This window comes from Vipera ursinii (genome assembly GCF_947247035.1).
Source record: "Vipera ursinii genome assembly, chromosome: 4".
Classification (NCBI taxonomy): domain Eukaryota; kingdom Metazoa; phylum Chordata; class Lepidosauria; order Squamata; family Viperidae; genus Vipera; species Vipera ursinii.
Window position 1 is genome coordinate 1740755 of NC_139514.1, and position 11315 is coordinate 1752069.

The 11315-nt window shown below is 47.8% G+C and overlaps 1 protein-coding gene across 1 annotated transcript in view; it reads left to right on the forward strand.

Annotated features, from left to right (window-relative positions):
* Positions 1-11107, forward strand: part of LIPT2 (lipoyl(octanoyl) transferase 2) — a 37647-nt gene extending 26540 nt beyond the window's left edge. Inside the window, exons 2-3 of the mRNA XM_083362200.1 lie at positions 9247-9556; positions 10904-11107. Coding sequence (XP_083218326.1) covers positions 9247-9556; positions 10904-10941 — 348 coding nt within the window. The 3' untranslated portion in view covers positions 10942-11107. The remainder of the gene's footprint in view (positions 1-9246; positions 9557-10903) is intronic.
* Positions 11108-11315: the final 208 nt, after the last annotated feature.

The following is an 11315-nucleotide window of genomic DNA, read 5'->3' on the forward strand; positions in this document are numbered from 1 at the left end:
CACACACACACACACACACACACACACACACACACACACACACACACACACACGACAATGCACAATCTAGGAAGGCTGAACCTGTCTCAGCAGCCCCCCCTTTGCAGCTTTCGGGTTTCCTCCGGATGTTTCCTGTTTTGCAAATTTTGGGCCAATTTCCTGCAGAGTTTACGTGTGCCTCTTCGGGCCTTGCGTGTGCTTGCTGCTGCTTTGACGTTTTTTTTTTCTACTGGCACATCTGGAATGTGCCAGCTTTTGGCGGGGGGGGGGCGTGTTTATCTTCCACCCTGGAAAAGGCTATTTTGAGAGGTGCATTTATATTCCACTCCTACGGAATAACCTTTGCAGTATCCCTTTGAATCAAGGTGATCAAAATTAATAGAATAGAATAGAAAATATGGAATAGAATAGAAAAGAATAGAATAGATTTATGGAATAGAATAGAATAGAATAGAATAGAATAGAATAGAATAGAATAGAATAGAATAGAATAGAATAGAATAATTAAAGTAGGGTTAGGGTTAGAATGATAATTTTGAGTGTACACTAATCCACATACATTAAAATGAAATTTCACTCCCTACAGCTCTCAAAGGGTCACCACCTCCGATATAGACTACATAAATATGACAAAAATAAGTAAATACAGAATGATGCATATACCCACTAATAATAATAATAATAATAATAATAATAATAATAATAATAATAATAATAATAATAATAATAATAATAATAAAGTTGGAAGGGACCTTAGAGGTCATCTAGTCCAACCCCCTGCTCAGGCAGGAAACCCTATTCCATTTCAGACAAATGGCTGTCCAGTCTCTTCTTAAAAACCTCCAGTGTTGGAGCATTCACCGCTTTTGGAGGCAGGTGGTTCCACTGGTTAATTGTTCTAACTGTCAGGAAGTTTCTCCTTAGTTCTAGGTTGCTTCTCTCCTTGATGAGTTTCCATCCGTTGCTTCTTGTCCTGCCTTCAGGTGCTTTGGAGAATGGCTTGACTCCCTCTTCTTTGGGGCAGCCCCTGAGATATTGGAACACTGCTATCATGTCACCCTCACCCTTCTCTTCCTTAAACTACACATACCCAATTCCAGCAACCGTTCCCTATATGTTTACCCTCCAGTCCCCTGATCATCTTTGTCGCTCTTCTCTGCACTCTTTCCAGAGTCTCGACATCTTTTTTACATCGTGGTGACCAAAACTGGATGCAGTATGTTATATGACACAGAGAAACAACAGTCTACTTTGGCTTATGTATAACTGTGCAGGGCGAGAAAAACGAATCTCGCGGGTTAACCAGACAGATGTTGCTTTCGAAACCGGTTCGTTTTTACGACCGTTGCTGTGCCCCATGGTCACGTGATCAAAACCCAGACACTTAGCAACTGGCTCGTATTTACGACAGTTGCAGCATCCCCGGGGTCACGTGATCCCCTTTTGCGACCTTCTGACAAGATTCACTTAACAACTTAAACAACTGCAGTGATTTCCTCCACAACTGTGGCAAGAAAGGTCGTAAGATGGGGCCAAACTCACTTAAGAAATGTCTCGCTTAGCGACAGAAATCTGGGGCTCAGTTGTGATGGTAAGTCGAGGTCTATTTGTATAGGGCAGGGGTCGGCAACCTCGGCTCTTTTATGACTCGTGGACTTCAACTCCCAGAATTCCTGAGCCAGCACAGCTGGCTCAGGAATTCTGGGAGTTGAAGTCCACGAGTCATAAAAGAGCCGAGGTTGCCGACCCCTGGTATAGGGTCTCCCGCTTGAGCAGAGGGTTGGACTAGAAGACCTCCAGGGTCCCCTCCAGCTCTTGTTATTCTGTCGAAGAATGCACGGAGTCCTTATTTACAAAAACAGTTAGGTTGGACTCGACTCGCTTCCTTCCGAACCCAAATTATTATTAGCTGGAGGGAGACGGAAAGTGAAAACACCAGGAAGTGTTGATTTGCGTCAGAATCCGCCCCTGGTGCACCGGGAGGCAAAACAACCTCTGGAATTCCCCCTTGCCAACAGCTGGAGGAAAGTGACTGCAACCTGGAATGCAAACACTTCCGATGTTTTTCCTTGATTCCTTGGCCTCGTTTGGAGACGTTGCTGCGTTTCTGCGCTATACTTGCCAAAGGCCTTGAAAAACTAGGATGTAAATCTGAGCCATAAACAAATAAAAGAGATACTGTATATATCTATTTATTTAGAATAGAATAGAGCTGGAAGGGACCTTGAGGTCATCTAGTCCAACCCCCTGCTCAGGCAGGAAACCCTATACCATTTCACACAAATGGCTGTCCAGTCTTATCTTAAAAACTTCCAGTGTTGGAGCATTCACCACTTCTGGTGGCAGGTTGTTCCACTGGTTAATTGTCCTCACTGTCAGGAAGTTTCTCCTTAGTCCCAGGTTGCTTCTCTCCTTGATGAGTTTCCATCCGTGGCTTCTTGTCCTGCCCTCTGTTGCTTTGGAAATAAGTTGACCCCCTCCTCTTTGTAGCAACCCCTCAAATATTGGAATCCTGCTATCATGTCACCCCTATTTCTTCTTTTCTTTAGACTAGCCAAACCCAAGTCCCGCAGCCGATCTTCGTATGGTTTAGTCTCCAGGCCTTGGATCGCCTTAGTTGCTCTTCTCTGAACTTTTTCCAAACTCTCAACATCTTGTTTGTGATACGGTGACCAAAATTGGCTGCAGTACTCCAGGTGTGGCCTCACTAGGGTTTTATACAGCGATGCTAATAACTCGCCTGATCTTGATTCTATGCCTCTGTTTATACTGACAGTTAGAACAACTAACCAGTGGAACAACCTGCCTCCAGAAGTGGTGAATGCTCCAACACTGGAAGTTTTTAAGAAGAGACTGGACAGCCATTTGTCTGAAATGGTGTAAGGGTTTCCTGCCTGAGCAGGGGGTTGGACTAGATGACCTCCAAGGTCCCTTCCAACATTATTATTATTATTATTATTATACAACTCAGGATTGTGTGAGCTTTTTCAGCTGCTGCCGCACAGGGCCTCTTGAGAATCTACACCGCCATCCTCCGTTTGAAAGCGGATGCAATTATATTACAGGTAGTCCTCGGCTTAACGACCACAATTGACTGCACCAATCCCATTGCTAAGGAAGACAGCTGTGAAGTTTTGCCCCATTTTACGACCTTTCTTGCCACAGCTGTTAAGTGAATCACTGCGGTTGTTAAGCGAGTCACAGGGTTGTTAAGTGAATCTGGGTTTCCCCATTGACTTTGCTGGTCAGAAGGTTGCAGAAGGGGATCACGGGAGTCCTGGGACACTAAAACTGTCATAAGTACATGCCAGTTTCAAAGAACCTTTTGCCACTAAAAAAAAAGCAGCAACAAGCAACCAATATAGAAAAAGAAAATGGTTGCTGGAATTGGGGATGTCCAGTTTAATGAAGAGAAGGACGAGGGGGGACATGATAGCAGTCTTCCAGTATCTCAGGGGCTGCCCCAAAGAAGAGGCAGTCAAGCTATTCTCCAAAGCGCCCGAAGGCAGGACAAGAAGCAACAGATGGAAACTGATCAAGGAGAGATGCAACCTGGAACTAAGGAGAAACTTCCTGACAGGGAGGACAATTAACCAGTGGAACTGCCTGCCTCCATAAGCTGTGAATGCTTTCCTTTCCAATTCTGGTTGTTTATTTTTTCTGTTTATTCTGTTAAAATGTTGCCCCAAATAACGCCTGGATTTGTTCAGGCAGTTCCTGGCAGATGAGACTAAATTGAAGGAGCAGCAATGCTAGCAAAGTTAGTCTACTACAGGTAGTCTTCAACTTATGGACAGAAAACAACAACAACAACAACGATGATGATGATGATGATGGAAGGGACTTTGGAGGTCATCTAGTCCAACCCCTGCTCAGGCAAGAAACCCTATACCATTTCAGACAAAGGGCTGTCCAGTCTCTTCTTAAAAACTTCCAGCGTTGGAGCATTCACAGCTTCTAGTGGCAAGCTGTTCCAATGGTTAATTGTTCTAACTATCAGGAAGTTTCTCCTTAGTCCCAGGTTGCTTCTCTCCTTGGTGAGTTTCCATCCGTTGCTTCTTGTCCTGCCTTCAGGTGCTTTGGAGAAGAGCTTGACTGCCTCTTCTTTGGGGCACCCCTTGAGATACTGGAACGCTGCTATCCTGTCCCCCCTCGTCCTTCTGTTCATTAAACTAGACACCCCCAATTCCAGCAACCGTTCTGTTATGTACATAGGGGATGTCACACAAAGCTAAGCCCCTGACACCACCAGGTGGTAGGGTGCTCTGTCAGGATTGGCAGGGCATCCTTTGGCGGGAAATTCGGATATTGGGATTGGTTCGAAGTATACCTGGCTAGGTATATAAAAGGGGCAGTTGCCCTCGCCCAGTCTGTGCTGAAGCAATAAAGTGTACTGTGTTGATTCCTGATGTCCTGAGTCGTCCATCTTGGCCATGCGGTCCAGAACTCACAATCTAACACATTCCTTATGTGTTTTAACCTCAACTGTTTATTGTTGTTCTGTGGTTCTGTTGGCAAGGTGGCTATTAAGTGCCTTGCGCCTGGTTTAACAACTGCGGCAGGAACGGTTACAAAATGGGGCAAAATTCCCTTAACAACTGTATTGCTTAGCAACAACTGCTGTGGTCGTAAGTCGAGGATTGCCTGTACACCTTGTCACAACTCTGCCGCAGCCAAGGCACAAGGGAATTCCTTCAGACGGCTGGGAATTGTTTGCCATAAGCTCCATTCTTAGATTTAAAGACCGGAAACCAGCTGTAAATGAAGCATGACTGAGACACAGCCGGCTTCCTTGTCGCGTTTCCAAAGGGAAACGGATTTATTAAGTCACTGTGACTTCCTGCCAGCTGCTAGGGCTGTGCCACGGCAGGCCAAGGGGGAAAATGTTTGTTTCCTTCTCCCAAAATAAATGGCTCGTGCATCCTCTGCAAAGACGGGGGTGCTGAATGCACGCATCCCAATGGAATCAGGACAAGGTGAGTGTGTTACGCAGGTGCACGCTCCGAATTTATGGTGCAGTTGGGACTAAGGCCTTCAGGTGGAACCTCAGGAATAGAACAGGATAGGATAATGAAATACAGAATAGAAGAGAAATATAGAATAGAATAGAATAAAAATATAGAATAGAATAGAATACAAATAAAGAACAGAACAGAATAATAAAATACAGAATAGAATAATAAAATACAGAATAGAATAGAAATACAGAATAGAATAAAATAAAATAGAAGCAATAGTAGAATAGGATAGAAATATAGAATAGAATAGTAAAGTACAATATAGAATAGAATAGAATATTATACAGAATAGAATAGAATGAAATAGAAGCGAAGAGAATAGCAGAGTAGATTAGATTAGAATAGAATAGAATAGAATAGAATAGAATAGAATAGAATAGAATAGAATATAGAATACAGGAATGAAGAATAGAATAGAATAGAATAGAATAGAATAGAATAGAATAGAATAGAATAGAATAGAATAGAATAGAATAGAATAGAAATATAGAATGTGATGAGAATAGAATAGAATAGAATTATAGAATAGCATTTGGATAGAAGAATAGAATAGAATAGAATAGAACAGAACAGAATAGAATAGAATAGAACAGAACAGAACAGAATAGAATAGAATAGAATAACAGAATAGAAATACAGAATAGAATAGAATAGAATAGAATAGAATAGAATAGAATAGAATAGAATAGAACAGAACAGAACAGAACAGAATAGAATAGAATACAGTTAGAAGGGACCCTGGAGGTCTTCAACCCCTGCTCAAGCAAGAAATAGAATAGAATAGAATAGAAATGAAATTATTTATTGGCCGAGTATGATTGGATACCCAAGGAATTTGTCTTCAGTGCTTAAACACTCGGTGTGCATACAAACAAGAAATCATATATAATCATAAGATACCAATCAAAGTTTGCATGCATTACCTTCATGCGGTGCTTCTCAACCTTGGCGACTTGCAGAGGCATGGACTTCAACCCCCAGAATTCACCAGGCAGCTCTGGCCAGAGAATTCTGGGACTTGGGAGTCGTAATATACCTGGACAGCACTCAAATGCGAAGAGCCGGTTTAAGCACAAACAGGAACTGGGTTCATCTTGCCTTCCTGGTGTGCTTTGTCAAGCATATTCCGCTAGCGTGATCCTTTTTTCAAGTTTTAGCAAGTCAACAAATGCTAAGAGCAAATTTGCCCTCAGTCTCTGGGCCTGTGACGACGACAACTCCTTTTTGGACTCTCGTTCTAGAGTTGGCAGCTCCGAGGTGGCTGGCTCCATCTTTGCCACACCTGCCCTCCGTGCAGAAATGCCCTCCCTTCTCCCCCGCCTTCATACTGTTTTACTGCATTGTTGTGACACACAGACAGAGCATTGTATTTATTCGGAGACTGTGGCGTTTCTGCAGGGTTGACCGGAGATTGTTCACACACACACACACACATACACACACACACAAACACGGGGTTGGGGGGAGTTTATGATAACTTGGGCTGAGTTCTGCAGAGGGAGGGAGGGAAGAAGGAAGAGAGAGAGAGGAAAAGCAGAGTTAAATGAAAGTAAAATTGAAGATCACTGCAGATGGCGACTGTAGCCAAGAAATTAAAAGACGCTTGCTCCTTGGGAGGAAAGCCATGGCAAATCTAGACAGCACACTCAAAAGCAGAGACGTCACCCTGTCAACAAAAGTGCGTATAGTCAAGGCTATGGTCTTCCCAGTTGCAATGTATGGCAGTGAAAGTTGGACCATAAGAAAGGCTGAGCGCCAAAGAATGGAGGCCTTTGAACTCTGGTGCTGGAGAAGACTCCTGCGAGTCCCTTGGACTGTGAGGCGATCAAACCGGTCAGTCCTAGAGGAGATCCACCCTGACTGCTCTTTAGAAGGCCAGATCCTGAAGCTGAAACTCAAATACTTTGGCCACCTAATGAGAAGGAAGGACTCACTGGAGAAGAGCCTCATGCTGGGGAAGATCGAGGGCAATAGAAGAAGGGGACGACAGAGAATGAGGTGGCTGGATGGAGTCACTGAAGCAGGAGGCCTGAGCTTCAATGGACTCCAGAAGATGGTAGAGGACAGGAAGGCCTGGAGGAACATTGTCCATAGGGTCGCGATGGGTCGGACACGACTTCGCAACTAACAACAACAAAAAAAATTGAAGGGATTTTATTCTGCTTAAGGTTGATGTTAGTAATATTGATATTAGTTGTGATACTTTGCAATCATCTTTGTTGATGTGCGAGTAGCTTCGTAGGTGCTTTATATTGGGAAATTAGTTCTATAAAAGCAAATGTTTCATGCTTTAGGTACAGGGGATTGCTTACATGAAAAGAGCACGGTGACGGGAGAGGGAAATGGAGTTATGGTGGAGCCTGGGTTGTTGTTTACGAGTCGTCATCTAGGAATTATTTTTCTGCACCTTTTGGTTCCTGGTACCGAGACCAGATCTCTTTGTTCTGGAAAGGTATAAAAGGTGGAAGACATCTTTCCTGGTTGTGGCCTTCATCTCTCTACCAGCCACCAAGAGAGATGTGGCCAGCCAACTCTTATTTTGATCAAAATAAAAGCGGTTTGCTTGCAGAAACCTCCGCTCAGGAGTTTCTTTGGCTTTTTAAAAATTCCTGGGTAATGCTGGGGCAATGGTGAGGCTAAGTGGGAAACCTTACAAAATGAAAGTGGAAGGAAAGGAAGTTTGGAAGGGGGTGGAGGAGGAGGAACATTGAAAAGATGAAGGGAGGGGGGGAAGGGAAGAGATGGAAGGGAGGGAGGGAGAGAGGGAAGGAAGGGGAAAGGGAAGGAAAGTGAAAGTGAGGAAAGAAGGAGGGGGGGGAGAAACTCTCCTCCCTGGAGCCCGGGGAAGTGTGGCCTGGGGTGGAAGGAAGTGGAGGGAGGGAGAGAAGTAAGGAGAAAGTGAAATGAAAGTGAGAGGGAGGGAGGGAGAGAAGGAAGGAGAAAGTGAAAAAAATTTTTTTTTAATTTTAATTCCATTTATATCCCGCCCTTCTCCGAAGACTCAGGGCGGCTTATAAATGAAAGTGGGAGGGAGGGAGAGAAGGAAGGAGAAAGTGAAATGAAAGTGGAAGGGACGAAGGAAGATGGGAGGGAGGGAAGGAAAGAAGGAAGGAGAAAGTGAAATGAAAGTGGAAGGGAGGGAGGGAGGGAGAGAAGGAAGGAGAAAGTGAAATGAAAGTGGAAGGGAGGGAGGGAGGGAGGGAAGGAAGAAAGGAAGGAGAAAGTGAAATGAAAGTGGAAGAGGGAGGGAGGGAGGGAAGGAAGGAGAAAGTGAAATGAAAGTGGGAGGGAGGGAGGGAGGGAAGGAAAGAAGGAAGGAGAAAGTGAAATGAAAGTGGAAGGGATGAAGGAAGAAATGAAGGAGAAAGTGAAATGAAAGTGGAAGGGAGGGAGGGAGGGAGAGAAGGAAGGAGAAAGTGAAATGAAAGTGGAAGGGAGGGAGGGAGGGAAGGAAGAAAGGAAGGAGAAAGTGAAATGAAAGTGGAAGGGAGGGAGGGAGGGAGGGAGAGAAGGAAGGAGAAAGTGAAATGAAAGTGGGAGGGAGGGAGGGAGGGAGGGAAGGAAGGAAGGAGAAAGTGAAATGAAAGTGGAAGGGAGGGAGGGAGGGAAGGAAGAAAGGAAGGAGAAAGTGAAATGAAAGTGGAAGGGAGGGAGGGAAGGAAGGAGAAAGTGAAATGAAAGTGGAAGGGAGGGAGGGAGGGAGGGAAGGAAGGAAGGAGAAAGTGAAATGAAAGTGGGAGGGAGGGAGGGAGGGAAGGAAGAAAGGAAGGAGAAAGTGAAATGAAAGTGGAAGGGAGGGAGGGAGGGAGGGAAGGAAGGAGAAAGTGAAATGAAAGTGGAAGGGAGGGAGGGAGGGAGGGAGAGAAGGAAGGAGAAAGTGAAACGAAAGTGAAAGCGAGGAAGGAAGGAACGGGGGGGGAGGGGAGGGAGAGCGCGCGCGCGAGAGAGAATCCCTCCTCCCCGGCCGCAGACACGTGGTGGTGGTGGGGGTGGGTGGGCGTGGCCAGGGGCCCGGGGGGCGGGGCGTGGGGGCGGGGCGTGGTGGCCCGCGGGCGCCCTGCTGCAAAAGGCCCGGTCTGCCATGAAGCGGGGCGAGGCGTGGGCGGCGGTGCGGCTGGTGCGGCTGGGCCGGGCGTCGCTGGCGGAGTCTCTGCGGGCGCAGGAGGCGGGGGCGGCGGCGCTGCTGCGGGGTCCGGCGGGGGAGCCGGAGCGGCTGGTGCTGTGGGAGCCGCGGGGGCCGCTCTACACGGCCGGGCTGCGCGGGGCGGAGGCGGCGGAGGCGGGGCGGCTGCGGGCGCTGGGCGCGGAGGTGGCGCGGGTGGGGCGCGGCGGGCGGCTGACCTTCCACGGGCCGGGCCAGCTGGTGGCCTACCCGGTGCTGGACCTGCGCCGCCGCCGCCTGGCCCTCCGCGCCTACGTGGCCGCCCTGCAGCGCCTGGCCCGCGACGCCGCCCGCCGCCTCGGCCTGCCCGCCGCCCGCGCCCTCCCGCCGCCCCGCACCGGCGTCTGGCTCGGCGACCGCAAGCTCTGCGCCATCGGTGAGCCCTGCGGGGTCCGAGCGAGAGAGGGGGACGACGCTGCCTGTGGTCCTGGGGCTCCAGGATGGGGGATAGGAGGGGACTGCCGGGCCCATGGTGCCCGGCCAGCTCAGGCTGCAGGGTGCGAATGGAGGGCGGACTACCGTGCCCTTGGTACTTGGCGACCTTGGGGCTTCGGAATGGGTGATAGGGAACTGCCAAGCCCATGGTGCTGGGCCAGCTCAGTCTGTAGGGTGCAAACAGAGAGGGGGACTACGGTGCCTGTGGTCCTTGGGCTCCAGAATGGGTGATAGGAGGGGACTGCCAGGGCCATGCTGCCCTGCCAGGCCCATGGTGCCCGCCCTTCCAGTGGGGAGGGGACCACCCTGCCCTTTGGGCTTGGCCTGGACACCCTGGGGCTCTGTAACGGGGGATTGGGGGGGGGGAAACTGCCAGGCCCATGGTACCCAGCCAGCTCAGGCTGCAGGCTGTGAATGGAGGGCGGAGCACCGTGCCCTTGGTACTTGGCGACCTTGGGGCTCCGGAATGGGTGATAGGGAACTGCCAAGCCCATGGTGCCCGGCCAGCTCACTCTGCAGGGTCCAAACAAGAGATGGGGACTACGGTGCCTGTGGTCCTGGGGCTCCAGAATGGGTGATAGGAGGGGACTGCCAGGCCCATGGTGCCCGGCCATCTCAGTCTGCAGGCTGTGAATGGAGGGCGGACTACCGTGCCTGTTGTTCTTGGCCGCCCTGGGGCTCCGGAATGGGGGATAGGGGACTGCCAGGCCCATGGTGCCCGGCCTTCGAATGGGGAGGGGACCACCCTGCCCTTTGAGCTTGGCTTGGCTACCCTGGGGCTCTGGAATGGTTGATAGGGGAACTGCCAGGCCCATGGTGCCCTGCCAGCTCAGTCTGCAGGGTGCGAATGGACGGCGGACTACCGTGCCCTTGGTACTTGGCGACCTTGGGGCTCCGGAATGGGTGATAGGGGACTGCCAAGCCCATGTATTCCATATGTTAATTTTAGTTGATTTGCTCTTTCTCCAAAATATCCCTTTGTGCAAACATTGAGTTAATACAGTTCTTATTGTTTTGATAAATAACAATTGAGTACGTAGTTTTTCCAATATTCCGAAAGAATAATAATCGTATTAGTATCATGTTTCTTTTCTTACTAGCCATTTTGGTTGCCTTATCATAAATCCCGTTACAATACTTATTTTAGTTTATTCCTCCCACCAAATTCTAAATATTCTTACTACGTCTTGAGTAAGTCTTTCTTACTCTACGATTAATTTACATTTACATTGGCAGATTTAATTCTACTTTTCCATATAAGCCATCTCACACTTTTATATTTCTTAAGAAATAAATAAAAGAATGAAAAGAGAGAAGAAAAAATGAAAAAAAGAAGAAAAAAAAGCAAGAGCAACAAAACGCAAGAAATAACATACTACTTAAAATATACAGTATATCCCTCCTGGGTTAATATATTTATTTATTTCCTCAATTTCTTAGTCTTTTTAACCATAGCCGAGAATATATTTAATCTTTAAACATTCCATTCAATAGATCTAATCACCTAGTCCAGGGGTCGGCAACCTCGGCTCTTTTATGACTCGTGGACTTCAACTCCCAGAATTCCTGAGCCAGCATGGGGAAACCTTGGCCCCTTCATGACTCGTGGACTTCAACTCCCAGAATTCCTGGGACAGCAAGGGGGAACTTTGGCCCCTTCATGACTCGTGGACTTCAACTCCCAGAATTCCTGAGACAGC